General features: G+C 35.2%; 3 protein-coding genes across 3 annotated transcripts; 2 read left to right on the forward strand and 1 right to left on the reverse strand. All coding sequences in view use genetic code 6, as the record gives it.

Annotated features, from left to right (window-relative positions):
- Window positions 1-1,265: 1,265 nt before the first annotated feature.
- Window positions 1,266-2,963, forward strand: SS50377_28367 (All-trans-retinol 13,14-reductase; the record flags this gene model as incomplete). The annotated part of the gene is made up of 1 exon (XM_067912138.1): window positions 1,266-2,963. The coding sequence occupies one exon, from the start codon at window positions 1,266-1,268 to the stop codon at window positions 2,961-2,963; it is 1,698 nt and encodes a 565-aa protein (XP_067760195.1).
- Window positions 2,964-4,617: 1,654 nt separating this feature from the next.
- SS50377_28368 (uncharacterized protein) lies at window positions 4,618-9,864 on the reverse strand (the record flags this gene model as incomplete). The annotated part of the gene is made up of 1 exon (XM_067912139.1): window positions 4,618-9,864. The coding sequence occupies one exon, from the start codon at window positions 9,862-9,864 to the stop codon at window positions 4,618-4,620; it is 5,247 nt and encodes a 1,748-aa protein (XP_067760196.1).
- A 253-nt stretch (window positions 9,865-10,117) lies between these two features.
- SS50377_28369 (uncharacterized protein) lies at window positions 10,118-10,333 on the forward strand (the record flags this gene model as incomplete). Its single annotated transcript, XM_067912140.1, has 1 exon — window positions 10,118-10,333. The coding sequence occupies one exon, from the start codon at window positions 10,118-10,120 to the stop codon at window positions 10,331-10,333; it is 216 nt and encodes a 71-aa protein (XP_067760197.1).
- Between the last annotated feature and the right edge of the window lie 5,545 nt (window positions 10,334-15,878).

Here is a 15,878-nt window from a genome sequence, read left to right on the forward strand (position 1 = left end):
CATCTTCGCCTTTCCAACTCCAGCCTAGGCTTATTAAACATCAAACTACGAAATTTTAAAATTAATCTACCAGTTCAACCCTCTTTTTAACCTATTGATCACGTCAGCATGCTAAAAATAAATTGCTTGCATCTGTGCACCGCCATAATGCAAACAACCCTACGGAATCAAGAATCTCACAAATTGAATGCGTATTACGCAGCCACCTGTGCTACTCAGCACCTTACGACGCTTGCAAACCGTACAAGTAAATAATAATTTCACACTTTGAATTTCCATTGAAAAGCGTCTAAAACTCTAAAAATTAACTAAAAATGCGCAAATTACCTTTTCCTTAAACTCGAATTTCAGCGGATAAAATCCATACAAATTCAAGCACAACTATGAAATTGTGGCTGCGTGTGTTTGCAAGCTATTGACGAGCAATTTGTGCATGTGAATTTGACTACTGCGAGTAAGCGGTTAGTTGTGTTATATTTGTTATTAATAATAATTCTTAAGATAATGTAAGTTTTTAGCAATAGAATATTCTGGTTCTTTTAAAGCCATATTCTGCACGCTAATGTTATTGGTAATTGTAGATAAGTTACTACTTAAATAAAATTTTTGGTATGCGGTATAGATAATCTGTAAATAGACTTAAAAACTATTATTTTAACAAATTCTACAATTTACTTAGCCTGATAAATAGCTTTCTTGGTAATTTGTGATATTGTATACTGTAAAATTTACTTTTAATACTTATCATACTATTATTTGATAAAAATGGTGAAATACATATCAATTAATTTAATAGTAAGTAATTGAGATAAAAGTCACACTACAAATGTATAATGTAGTTAAATACTTTAAATATATATATATATATGTTTAGGAAAAAATAATAAATAACATATTATACTGCAAAAGTTGCATTTTATACGTATTAAGAAAATCGCTTATTACATATAATATTGAAATACTATAGTCACAGTAAAATTCTCATTGATAATACCATAAGTTATATATAAAATAAACATAATTAATTTTACATATTACATTACAATTTTAGTTTTTCTAAATAAAAATTATTTAGAAGAATGTCCTGTTTAAATTTTATACAACAAGGTAAATATAAATTTTAATATACATTATCTGGCATTTTATCTCATAAATTTTAATTATAATATATATAAGATAATAATACCTATCTTTATTACTCTATATATTTCCTATAATATAATCATAACTAAATAATGACATTTTTAAAACAGGGCATTTCTAAAATGACGAGTGAACTCGGAATCCTTTACAGTCCTACAGATAGTAGTCTTCAGAATAAATTTGATCATATTATTATAGGCTCTGGTCTTGGTGGTCTGATCTGTGCTGCTAAGCTTGCCCTTAATGGGAAGAAAGTTATTGTCCTTGAATAGCACTTCCAGGCAGGAGGGTGTGCAACTACCTTCAAACGTGGTAAGGATGTGTATGAAGTGGCTTTGCACGAGATGGATCTTGGAGATAAGAAGACAGATGGAAAACACAGGATATTTAAAGAACTAGGTATTGATAAAAACATAACCTTTGTGTCATCTAACTCAGTCTGGGATATAGCAGATAAAGAGAATCACTATTCTATACCTCATGGTCTAGATAATGCAAGAAATTATCTGATTGAAAAGTTCCCTCATGAAGAGAAGGGTATCAGAAGATACTTCAAAAAAATATACAATACTGCCAGATGTGCTACTACGCTTCCTTATAACATGGGTTACTTCTAGTTCTTTTTCTTCCCCATTGTACACTCTGTCCACTTCACCTGGCCAATGATCAGAAAACATACTATAGGTTAATGGTTGGATTTTTATATTACTGATGAAAAGCTCAAAAATGTAATTAACACAAACATTGTTTACTACTCCGACAATCCTTACAATATGAATCTAATCTATCACGCCATTCCTTAGTGTTGCTATTACCAGAAAGCTGTTTAGATTTAAGGTGGCTCAGGAACCCTCTCAAATTACCTGGTTTCAGTGATCCGCGAGCATGGTGGCGAAGTGCGGCTCATGGCGGATGTAACTAAGATAATTCTTCAGGACGAACATGCTAAGAAACCAATTTGTACTGGCGTGAGCTACTTCGATAGAAAAACCAAAACTTAGGTAAATGTAAACCTGACTAAGATTTCCAAATCCAACAAGATTGTTTGCAATTGTGCTCCAGACCTAGTATTTGGCAGAATGATACCGAAGCTTAAAAATACTTTTGATGAGAGGTCTAAACGTAAGGCGCCAGCAGTATCTTTGTTTGTCATTTACTTCGTATGCAATGCTGATCTCAATACGCTTTTCCCCAATAATGCATACTCTACTTTCTTCTCTAACGATCTGTCACGCCCACTCTCTGACCTTAACCTAGTGGCGTATGAAAAGATAGAAGAACGTTCATTTGTATTTGTAGACCACTCAAAAGTCGATTCCAGGTTAACCGCATCAGGCAGAACTTTCTGTAATATTACTACCGCGGCCTATATTCAGGAATGGAAGGATCTTACCCCAGATGCATATAAGCTGAAGAAATAGGAAGTTGCTGATATTTACATCAATAGACTAGAGGAATACTACCCTGGCATAAAGGCTGTGATTGATCATATAGAGGTTGGTACTCCTAACACAATGCGTAGATACACAAGAAGTGAATCTGGATCACTATATGGATACAATCCTGACGAATTTGGTTCTCAACACAGAATGAAGAATTTCCATCCCATGTACAAAAACTTGTGCTTTTCGTCTGCGTGGAGCTTCCCAGGCGGTGGATTTACTGGAGCTATTATTTGTGGTGATATGACGGCAACCAAGATATTGGATCAGCATATTTTACTGAAGAAGATTATATTTACGGTTTTCTGTGCACTAGTAATAGCAGCAGTCTGTACAACCTTAATTGAGATCCCTAGAATAATTGAGGCAGTGAAATGACAGATAATATTATGATTTATTATTCATCCATTTAAAATACAGCAAAAACGATAAAATATAATTTACTCATTTACTTTTTATAACTTTTGATTAGGTGCTCATTGATCAGAGAATTAGTAACAGTAATCCCGTGTATGTTTACTACAGCAGATATTAAAATCAAGAAAACCTATCTAAAACAATAGATATTGTAGTTTATAGGTTATGATCTATTAGTGATGTTTTTTACCTATGGTGTTGAATCATATAAACGTTTGATGCACATTAATAAATGTTTCTCTGAGCTTTGCTATTGAATTATTTTTCCACGCAAAGATCCCATGATATTGCCTATTTAGTATTACTACTTAAAATATATGCGTCTCAGAATGTTCAGATTGCTCAGAAGTATTTTTAAGCTTAAAATTTTGCGTATATTTTACATATAATTAGAGTATTCATCCTATATTAAAGTAAGATATGCTTCATTAAATTAATATAAGCATAACGTGCCGATCTTGCCCATTCAATATCGCCTGCTTATTTGTTAGGTATATATGGCATTTACATTATTTTACCATTCATAAAATTTTGATCTGATATTTTATATAATAATTAAGATATACTAATTATATACTCATTTTTATAAGATTATATTCGAATTATTGTTCAGTTTTTTTCATCCCAAGTAGTATAAATATCGTAATGCATGCTAATTGAAATACAAATATCACTATTTGTAGATAATTCTGTCTATGATATCTCAGACAACGCACTTTAGATCTTACTTGATTAGATTAGTAGTAACCACCATAAGTAAATAAATATATACCAATTTCATGTTAGAAAAGGAAAGGTATTTCAGTGTTCGCAACGCGAATGATGATATATCATTTTTTTAAATTAATCATGATATACACTTGTATTTGATGATAGTAGCTTACTAGTGGAATTATATTTTATCACTTGATACCAACTAATAAGATCTATTAGACATTTGTTACTAATATTTAAAAAGTATGATGTGATATATTCATATACCCATAACACAACAGAATATTATAACTATTTATTATTTGAAGTGATTCTTCAACTTGATCCATAATTTGGATTTGATACCTTAATAGATAATAACAAACTACTAAATCTATAAAAAATTATAGATTTCTAAATACTCATTTATAATCATATCATTACCTTTGATGAAGCTAATTAGAGAATTAGGTTAACCTTTAACTATTGTTATGTAACCTTAGTCGTATACGTGAATAGTTAGTTACTATTTAAAAGCATATAAGGTTACTTACTACTATACTACTATATTATCTTAATTAGTTTATACTATATATAATATATATTTTGATAATTCTCATTAAGTAATATATTAGTTATATACTCTGTAGTATTATTTCTACTAATAAATTTATATTGTGCTGTATATTTAATAATATAATAACAATAAAATAGATAATCATACTTACTGAGATTTGTATGGTGTAGTCCTGCCAGTGCTCATTTCTCATGGCTCAGTAAATATATAATAGTAATATCATAATATTATAGATAAGTACGTCCAATTAAAGCTGGGTCCAGCAACTCACCTAATAATACGCAGGGAACAGACACTGTACAATTGCAAAATAATATATAAATATGATACCTCATATAAATCTCATCATTCGGGTAAGAAAACTATGTGAGCGACGTCATCAACTATATTATCTAAAACTATTTTTAATTCAGAAAATAATCCACAAATCGTATCCGAATTAACTTTTTCGGTTGCTTTAAATGTTAAGTATTATTTTTCTAATATAAAATTGTCACCTTCAAGTTTTATATTAGATTTATCTGTCTATATCAGCGAAATCTTTATGCGGTAACTTTTTTCATGTACTGTTTGAAGTGTAGCTAAGGTATTAAACTAGTCTTACAATAAAGTCTTACTCAAAAAAATTATATTTGGTTTATACTTCTTCTATCTTAATCCATTCAGAAGCATGATAAAGTACTAGCTCTCTTAAGTATTAAAATTAATTAACGTTGTCGAATTTATTTTAAACAATTGATTTACAAATTATACACCATTCGTTAAATAAACTATATCGTCTTCGAATTTGGATATAATGCTTCGGTATACGGTTAGATGATCAAGCAACTGCTCCTTAGATAGCGTAAATGCCCTGTCCTTCTTTACATACGTACATGTAATTAGGTCATTCTCAAATAATCTAATATGCTCGTATTAATTTTCTTTTTCAGTTAGCATTTTCACCTTACTAGATTCGTCATACGAGTCGTAATTCTTCTTGCAGATTTCGTATAGAGGTTCTTCGTATATCTTTTTTAACATTTCCTTTTCCAATGAGGCTTCTTATTCCATATTAGCAATATCTTACTCACCATATATATATACAACTAGCATGGTGTAGGTATTATTTTCTTCATTAATAGACACAATTCTTATATTTATCGATGTCAAAAACTTCAATAGATCGGTATTGGTATTGAATGTGATTTAAATCTCCTTCTTACTGTTGTCACATGTAAAATGCAATGACTAAAACTTAGTAGCCAGTTTCTTAACAACAATACTATAGTCCTATATTAACTGCAAATCTAAATTCACCATCTACTTCAGTAAGATAAAACCTTATGACACATACTAATGCAAAATGGAAGTTCCTCTCACACTACAAACTTTATCAATAGTTAAGGTAGAATCCTTAGCTTCCACACTAAATTTCTCACATATTGCATCATACTTAGTAGCACAGTTGTTCTTCTCATCGATAAGCAAAAGGTATTAATAGTCATTATCTTTGAAAATATTTATCATTATATTTTTGTCATCTAATGCTGCAAATAACTCAGTGTAATCCAACTTGGGATTCTTTATTTTGAAAACCTGGCACTGCATCTTGTCTTCAAACTTGGGTGGCACGTTTTGCTTAGGCAGTCTTTCCTTGGTCTACTGGTCTAATACAAACTGCTCAGACTTTTCCTATATTTTTAATAACTAGTTTCCTCCTTTCCTATCAAGTCCAATCTGTAATACATTATTAAGCGTGAACGCTTTAACCTTTTCGGCCAACACTTCGGGGACATGGTGACCGCACTCTATCGGAAGCACTTGGCAGCCATCTTTTGTCTCCAAACCGAGGTCAGGGTACCCGTGGAACGTGACGATGAAGTCAAATATTTTGTGTCTTGCTTTGTCCAAACTATCCGTAAAGCACATCTTCTTGTCGAAAGGGATCACGATAATTAGCATAGGGCCTGTTTATTTTTCTTTTAACTCTTCCTATGCTTTGCGCTGATACTCCTGCAATATAGTTTTTATCGGGTATACCTGCATTAACAACATCTTAGTACGATCCAATATTCTACTCCATATTGACTTCTGTGGTTGAGAATTCCCTTTTTTGGTGGTACTTTCTGGTTAGGCTGGTAGGTTCTAACGCAGCAACTGAAAAGTTTCTTTCGCAGCTGCTACCGAATCTTTCAGCACCTATTCATATATAGAAATAGATGATTTTTTATTAAAATTTTAGAACGCGTAGTCAAAGGTGGGGTTTAGGAACATAAAATTGTGCGGCACTGTTGTTATTCTCAGCAATTTAAAAACATCCTCGCTTTTCGCTGCAGTAATACTTCCACCATGTAAGTATTAGACGTAGATATTTCCAGTGTCCACCTAGCTCATAATCAGGGAAATGTTCATAATTAGGATTTCCGACTGCCAGGTAAGCTTCGCCATGAACAGGACGACCTGCATAAATTCAAGCAACACGCTTCTCTTGAAAAAGTTAGACAGTTGTTACAGAGTAGATTAGGCCGCTGCTTCATCTATCGCTGAGGTTGAATATTTCGCTATAAATGAAAGCATGAGCTAATAGTTCAAAACGGAGACCACCTCGTAGTTCAGAGTCGACGATGCAATGCAGCTGATATTATAATTCTGATTCTCCTGTAATAATTCAAAATGAGCATATCCTTTTGTGAGCTAAAATTTAGTATTTTTACTAACGCCTTTGTGTATGATAATATTGTTATAGGTTTAGGTGAGGCTATCAAACTGATACATAGTTTGCTCTGGAATTTACTTTTTACCTTTTATATAAAAACTGACTACATGCCTGCTGGTTGCATTGAAATTTAATATTTTTTAGTTATCCTAAAACCATATAGACGGACACACCGAGGAGCACATGAACTGCATCTCAACCGACTTCTCCGTCATCATCGAGTACAGTAGCGATACCAAAATTGGTGTTTCTTCAGCAAACGTCTTGACTGTGTCTGCTATAGCAACTACAGAATCATTATAACTTTTGTCATCCACTACCATCCGACGCTACTCGTACTGCAAGCTAGACAGCAATGATGCGTGAGGCTGAACATATCCTAATATTTAAGTATTAATATACTGTTCGCCAACTCTGCTTGTTAAAATATTGTAGCAAAATTAATTAACTGTAAGGAAATTAATGACGGTTAGGTCTGTGCCAACCATTATAACAGTAATAAAGTCAAAATTAGGTATCTTGTATTTAGGCGTGTATATTACCGTCATTTGTGGTAGGGTCTTAACCATATCTTAAAGCTCTTTATGGAGAGCCTAATTCTCTTTCAACATAAAATATTCATATATTAAAGATTAGACTGAAGAAGACCAAAACTATGTTAGCATACCCTACCAACTTTTAGAAGGAGCAACTCTACCAGTAGTTTTTTCTTCTTTTTTATCTTTAGGTAAATTGTCATTAGGTTAGCTCGATTAAATGTATTTAAATGCAATAACTGAAAATGCTTTCCAAAACGCTGTTTCGACCCCTCTGGGGTTGAACAACGATAGGATCAATTTGTAGAAATTCGTTTCAAAATCCTCATAGTATTGTCCTCGATTCCTGTAAGACACCATTCCTGAAAAGAATATTTTTCTAAAATCTGTTTTATTCCTAATATTCAGTATCTGTGGTGAGTGAACGACTAGCTCGTCGAGAATGTCGTAATCATCAATCTCGAGGCGAAGGTACTCCATCGCTATGAGAATATACTCTGATTTTCCTAGTATGTTATTAAGAGACTTCAAATATTCAACTATAATTTTTTAGTTGGCGTATATAGTATTGAATCTCTAATCTGCATTTTGTGATTAAACACTGGTTATGATGTTTTCAAGAGTTTGATACAAGTATATATCTTTATTTTACACTCGATCGGACATATTAATTTTGTTCAGTTCGGTTTTTGCTGATTCCAGAATCTCTTTAATCAGAAGCTGTGAAATAACATTGATAGCTAAATGATATTTTTTGTTTTTGACATCTTCTAATCTGTCTTTCTCTTAAAATTCTTGAATAGAAAGTATGGCCTAAATCTTCTCATATTGCTCCTTACCTAACTTTATCAGCTTCTCCTCGTAATGTTTGAACAACGAATGGCACAACTTAACGCATTTCGAAAACTTCTTCTTCTATGACTGCAAGCACTCATCTACCAAAATAATAGGGTGCTTATTTCTTTGTCTAGGATTATATTTTTCTTAAATTAACTATTTGTAATTTTATTCTTCTTCTTAATCTTCTGCACCATCTAAAATGAAAAACTACACTTCTGATAGATTAGTCAACTATTGATCTATAGAACTATTATATTTTAAATCTTTAAGTAATGATATGCTGGTAGCAATATACTTAATAAAACTCACCATCTTAAAGTAAATCTATGACATTTCATCTAAGCTTTCCAACTGAAAGGTATGGAAGTTACAAACATCAGCCAGCACTGTTTCCTTGAGGTTCGTTAAATCATGCAACTCAAATGTATTTTTATACTGATCAAGTAGTTACTGATGAAATGAGTGTGTTCTGTATTTGTATAGAGGCTATATTGTAACAGTATCCATATTAAGCAATATTGGAACATTTCCCATCAGGAGGTGGAAAAAGTACTGCGTATACAGAGCTACGCTTTTCCCAGATTTGGAGCTCTGACTTATGACAGCATTCGTAAGATTCTTATTTATTTCATTTTTAACCAACGAGAATATTGCAAAATATTCCGCCTTGAAGAGGTAGGACACGTGGCAGAGCTGCTGGAACATGAAAAGGCAGATACCAGTATTAAGAAAGTGGAAGGGGAGCTGGAACAGGTTGATAAGCTCAAATTCATCCAACTATGGTTTTTCTTATTCGGTGAATGACTCTCCCTTGTAAATCTTATTCGATACCTCAAATATCTTTCTAAGTTAATCCAACTCTTTACCATACACCTTTTTTGCATCAGTGTTCTTCTTTAACTTTTTAAACTAAACATCATACAACCTGAATGCCGAGTAGCCAAAAATCAATGGCAGAATTAGAGGATACTTACCTTCTGACTGGTACTGAATTGCTGCTAGCTACAATAATACCTGATTTTCATGAAAATCAATATTCTCTATATTTTTAGGCTAGAGAAGCTATTCCGTATCAAAACTATTGTATAGCGAAAAGTACTGTAAATGGTAGTCTTTAATGCTATTTGCAAATTTAGCAAAATCCGGTTCGCAGGTTGATTATACTGATAGCACATCTAGACCCATCTGTGCTGCGACAAGACCGATATTGCTCCATAAATTAGATTTTGCTAACAAATTTATCTCATTAAAATCTGATATTTAAAACCGTACTTTATGTGCAATTTTCCCCAGCTTCTTGTAGAGCAGGACGACCTAGACCGCGCACAGCTACTCTTTCGTTGTAATAGTTGCACGTAGAATATATTACTATTGACTATCAAGCTAGATTGATTGACTAATTTCATTATCTCTTATGGTAAACTTAATCTATAAAATAGTATTACTAACTATTACATTTTTATTAACATCAACTGAAAATGGAATAGCTTCAAACTCGATAGATAAATCTGCAGTCATTTAATAAGGAAATAGGAAAGATGTAAAGTATAATATATTAATATTATACATTAATATAATATTATAATATGAATAAAAAACTCTACTTGCATTTATAATACACAATTTAATACATATTATAATTAATGAATGTTAAGCGTTTTACGAACTAAAAAGTATAAAATGAACTCGGGTAACTTTTCCATCTGCCTTTAAGCGCTAGTATGGAATTAATAATATACAATACTACTTAACTATTACGCATTATTAGTAAATGTAGGAGTTTCCTAAAAATACATTAGCTCATACTCTATGCATGATCCCACGCATCCCTATCGTTACTAGATGCAATAAGTAGCATCTTCTGCTGACGTCGCTTCTCTTCAGTAAAACTCATCCTGCGAGTCGTCGTTACCATCTAACATTCATCCATCCCTATGCTTCGGTCTTAATAAACATACCGGGTGAGACTGCAGAGTATCATGTTTGATAGATTATGCATCATCCGGGTATTAAAGATAGAATGCAAACAGTCTTCGGCATAGCCTGTGCTTGTATTACTAGTGAGAATAGCCTTCTTAGGCTACTGTGCACCTGGGCTCATAAGTGAATATATATTAGTAAGTATAGTGTTATATTCTATAAATACAATAGTAATATACTAAATATCCTTACAAGCACCACTCCCAATGCATATATACTACTAAACTCCATTTAAGATATTATATATATACTATAGTATTGTATAGTCATCGAGCACTATGCAGTACCACTCATGCCTACCTTGGTGCTATCTATGGAACTACTTGGGGTCCAGTACTGGTGGTACCCACTTCAGTAGCAGGCAGCTGTGCCAAATATGAAGGTTAAGCCATTATTCAGTATGCCAACAGCATCGACTCAGGCTCGTAGCCCCAAAATGTGGAGGTCCTAAGCTAGCATAAGTTCAGTCCTGTTCTTAATAAACTATGATATTGCTACCTCGCTGGCTCCTGACCACCAGCTAGCGCCATCTCGTCACCCCTGATAGCCACACTCTCGCTGACCTCGCTTTGGTACAACTCATCCTGCGAGTCGTCGTTACCATCTAACATTCATCCATCCCTATGCTTCGGTCTTAATAAACATACCGGGTGAGACTGCAGAGTATCATGTTTGATAGATTATGCATCATCCGGGTATTAAAGATAGAATGCAAACAGTCTTCGGCATAGCCTGTGCTTGTATTACTAGTGAGAATAGCCTTCTTAGGCTACTGTGCACCTGGGCTCATAAGTGAATATATATTAGTAAGTATAGTGTTATATTCTATAAATACAATAGTAATATACTAAATATCCTTACAAGCACCACTCCCAATGCATATATACTACTAAACTCCATTTAAGATATTATATATATACTATAGTATTGTATAGTCATCGAGCACTATGCAGTACCACTCATGCCTGCCTTAGCACTATCTATGGAACTACTTGGGGTCCAGTACTAGTTGGTACCCACTTCACTAGCAGGCAGCTGTGCCAAATATGAAGGTTAAGCCATTATTCAGTATGCCAACAGCATCGACTCAGGCTCGTAGCCCCAAAATGTGGAGGTCCTAAGCTAGCATAAGTTCAGTCCTGTTCTTAATAAACTATGATATTGCTACCTCGCTGGCTCCTGACCACCAGCTAGCGCCATCTCGTCACCCCTGATAGCCACACTCTCGCTGACCTCGCTTTGGTACAACTCATCCTGCGAGTCGTCGTTACCATCTAACATTCATCCATCCCTATGCTTCGGTCTTAATAAACATACCGGGTGAGACTGCAGAGTACCATGTTTGATAGATTATGCATCATCCGGGTATTAAAGATAGAATGCAAACAGTCTTCGGCATAGCCTGTGCTTGTATTACTAGTGAGAATAGCCTTCTTAGGCTACTGTGCACCTGGGCTCATAAGTGAATATATATTAGTAAGTATAGTGTTATATTCTATAAATACAATAGTAATATACTAAATATCCTTATAGGCACCACTCCCAATGCATATATACTACTAAACTCCATTTAAGATATTATATATATACTATAGTATTGTATAGTCATCGAGCACTATGCAGTACCACTCATGCCTACCTTGGTGCTATCTATGGAACTACTTGGGGTCCAGTACTGGTGGTACCCACTTCAGTAGCAGGCAGCTGTGCCAAATATGAAGGTTAAGCCATTATTCAGTATGCCAACAGCATCGACTCAGGCTCGTAGCCCCAAAATGTGGAGGTCCTAAGCTAGCATAAGTTCAGTCCTGTTCTTAATAAACTATGATATTGCTACCTCGCTGGCTCCTGACCACCAGCTAGCGCCATCTCGTCACCCCTGATAGCCACACTCTCGCTGACCTCGCTTTGGTACAACTCATCCTGCGAGTCGTCGTTACCATCTAACATTCATCCATCCCTATGCTTCGGTCTTAATAAACATACCGGGTGAGACTGCAGAGTATCATGTTTGATAGATTATGCATCATCCGGGTATTAAAGATAGAATGCAAACAGTCTTCGGCATAGCCTGTGCTTGTATTACTAGTGAGAATAGCCTTCTTAGGCTACTGTGCACCTGGGCTCATAAGTGAATATATATTAGTAAGTATAGTGTTATATTCTATAAATACAATAGTAATATACTAAATATCCTTACAAGCACCACTCCCAATGCATATATACTACTAAACTCCATTTAAGATATTATATATATACTATAGTATTGTATAGTCATCGAGCACTATGCAGTACCACTCATGCCTACCTTGGTGCTATCTATGGAACTACTTGGGGTCCAGTACTAGTTGGTACCCACTTCACTAGCAGGCAGCTGTGCCAAATATGAAGGTTAAGCCATTATTCAGTATGCCAACAGCATCGACTCAGGCTCGTAGCCCCAAAATGTGGAGGTCCTAAGCTAGCATAAGTTCAGTCCTGTTCTTAATAAACTATGATATTGCCACCTCGCTGGCTCCTGACCACCAGCTAGCGCTATCTCGTCACCCCTGATAGCCACACTCTCGCTGACCTCGCTTTGGTACAACTCATCCTGCGAGTCGTCGTTACCATCTAACATTCATCCATCCCTATGCTTCGGTCTTAATAAACATACCGGGTGAGACTGCAGAGTATCATGTTTGATAGATTATGCATCATCCGGGTATTAAAGATAGAATGCAAACAGTCTTCGGCATAGCCTGTGCTTGTATTACTAGTGAGAATAGCCTTCTTAGTGATAGCTTGTACCTGGGCTCATAAGTGAATATATATTATTAAGGGTAGTGCTATATTCTATAAATACAATAGTAATATGCTAAATATCCTTATAGGCACCACTCCCAATGCATATATACTACTAAACTCCATTTAAGATATTATATATATACTATAGTATTGTATAGTCATCGAGCACTATGCAGTACCACTCATGCCTACCTTGGTGCTATCTATGGAACTACTTGGGGTCCAGTACTGGTGGTACCCACTTCAGTAGCAGGCAGCTGTGCCAAATATGAAGGTTAAGCCATTATTCAGTATGCCAACAGCATCGACTCAGGCTCGTAGCCCCAAAATGTGGAGGTCCTAAGCTAGCATAAGTTCAGTCCTGTTCTTAATAAACTATGATATTGCTACCTCGCTGGCTCCTGACCACCAGCTAGCGCTATGTTATTCACCCCTGATAGCCACACTCTCGCTGACCTCGCTTTGGTACAACTCATCCTGCGAGTCGTCGTTACCATCTAACATTCATCCATCCCTATGCTTCGGTCTTAATAAACATACCGGGTGAGACTGCAGAGTATCATGTTTGATAGATTATGCATCATCCGGGTATTAAAGATAGAATGCAAACAGTCTTCGGCATAGCCTGTGCTTGTATTACTAGTGAGAATAGCCTTCTTAGGCTACTGTGCACCTGGGCTCATAAGTGAATATATATTAGTAAGTATAGTGTTATATTCTATAAATACAATAGTAATATACTAAATATCCTTACAAGCACCACTCCCAATGCATATATACTACTAAACTCCATTTAAGATATTATATATATACTATAGTATTGTATAGTCATCGAGCACTATGCAGTACCACTCATGCCTGCCTTAGCACTATCTATGGAACTACTTGGGGTCCAGTACTGGTGGTACCCACTTCAGTAGCAGGCAGGTACTACACATAGAATATACAAACAGTCTTCGGCATAGCCTGTGCTTGCATTACTAGTAAGAATAGCCTTCTTAGGCTACTGTGCACCTGGGCTCATAAGTGAATATATATTAGTAAGTATAGTGTTATATTCTATAAATACAATAGTAATATGCTAAATATCCTTATAGGCACCACTCCCAATGCATATATACTACTAAACTCCATTTAAGATATTATATATATACTATAGTATTGTATAGTCATCGAGCACTATGCAGTACCACTCATGCCTACCGTGGTGCTGTCTATGGAACTACTTGGGGTCCAGTACTGGTGGTACCCACTTCAGTAGCAGGCAGGTACTACACATAGAATATACAAACAGTCTTCGGCATAGCCTGTGCTTGTATTACTAGTGAGAATAGCCTTCTTAGGCTACTGTGCACCTGGGCTCATAAGTGAATATATATTAGTAAGTATAGTGTTATATTCTATAAATACAATAGTAATATGCTAAATATCCTTATAGGCACCACTCCCAATGCATATATACTACTAAACTCCATTTAAGATATTATATATATACTATAGTATTGTATAGTCATCGAGCACTATGCAGTACCACTCATGCCTACCGTGGTGCTGTCTATGGAAATACTTGGGGTCCAGTACTGGTGGTACCCACTTCAGTAGCAGGCAGCTGTGCCAAATATGAAGGTTAAGCCATTATTCAGTATGCCAACAGCATCGACTCAGGCTCGTAGCCCCAAAATGTGGAGGTCCTAAGCTAGCATAAGTTCAGTCCTGTTCTTAATAAACTATGATATTGCTACCTCGCTGGCTCCTGACCACCAGCTAGCGCTATGTTATTCACCCTGATAGCCACATTCTGCTGACCTCGCTTCAGTAACACTCATCCTGCGAGTCGTCGTTACCATCTAACATTCATCCATCCCTATGCTTCGGTCTTAATAAACATACCGGGTGAGACTGCAGAGTATCATGTTTGATAGATTATGCATCATCCGGGTATTAAAGATAGAATGCAAACAGTCTTCGGCATAGCCTGTGCTTGTATTACTAGTGAGAATAGCCTTCTTAGTGATACTGTGTACCTGGGCTCATAAGTGAATATATATTAGTAAGTATAGTGTTATATTCTAGAAATACAATAGTAATATGCTAAATATCCTTATAGGCACCACTCCCAATGCATATATACTACTAAACTCCATTTAAGATATTATATATATACTATAGTATTGTATAGTCATCGAGCACTATGCAGTACCACTCATGCCTACCTTGGTGCTATCTATGGAACTACTTGGGGTCCAGTACTGGTGGTACCCACTTCAGTAGCAGGCAGGTACTACACATAGAATATACAAACAGTCTTCGGCATAGCCTGTGCTTGCATTACTAGTAAGAATAGCCTTCTTAGGCTACTGTGCACCTGGGCTCATAAGTGAATATATATTATTAAGGGTAGTGCTATATTCTATAAATACAATAGTAATATGCTAAATATCCTTACAAGCACCACTCCCAATGCATATATACTACTAAACTCCATTTAAGATATTACTATATATACTATAGTATTGTATTGTCATCGAGCACTATGCAGTACCACTCATGCCTGCCTTGGTGCTGTCTATGGAACTACTTGGGGTACCAGTACTGGTGGTACCCACTTCAGTAGCAGGCAGGTACTACACATAGAATATACAAACAGTCTTCGGCATAGCCTGTGCTTGCATTACTAGTAAGAATAGCCTTCTTAGGCTACTGTGCACCTGGGCTCATAAGTGAATATATATTATTAAGGGTAGTGCTATATTCTATAAATACAA

This window comes from Spironucleus salmonicida, chromosome 9, assembly GCF_000497125.1.
Source record: "Spironucleus salmonicida strain ATCC 50377 chromosome 9, whole genome shotgun sequence".
NCBI lineage: Eukaryota > Fornicata > Diplomonadida > Hexamitidae > Spironucleus > Spironucleus salmonicida.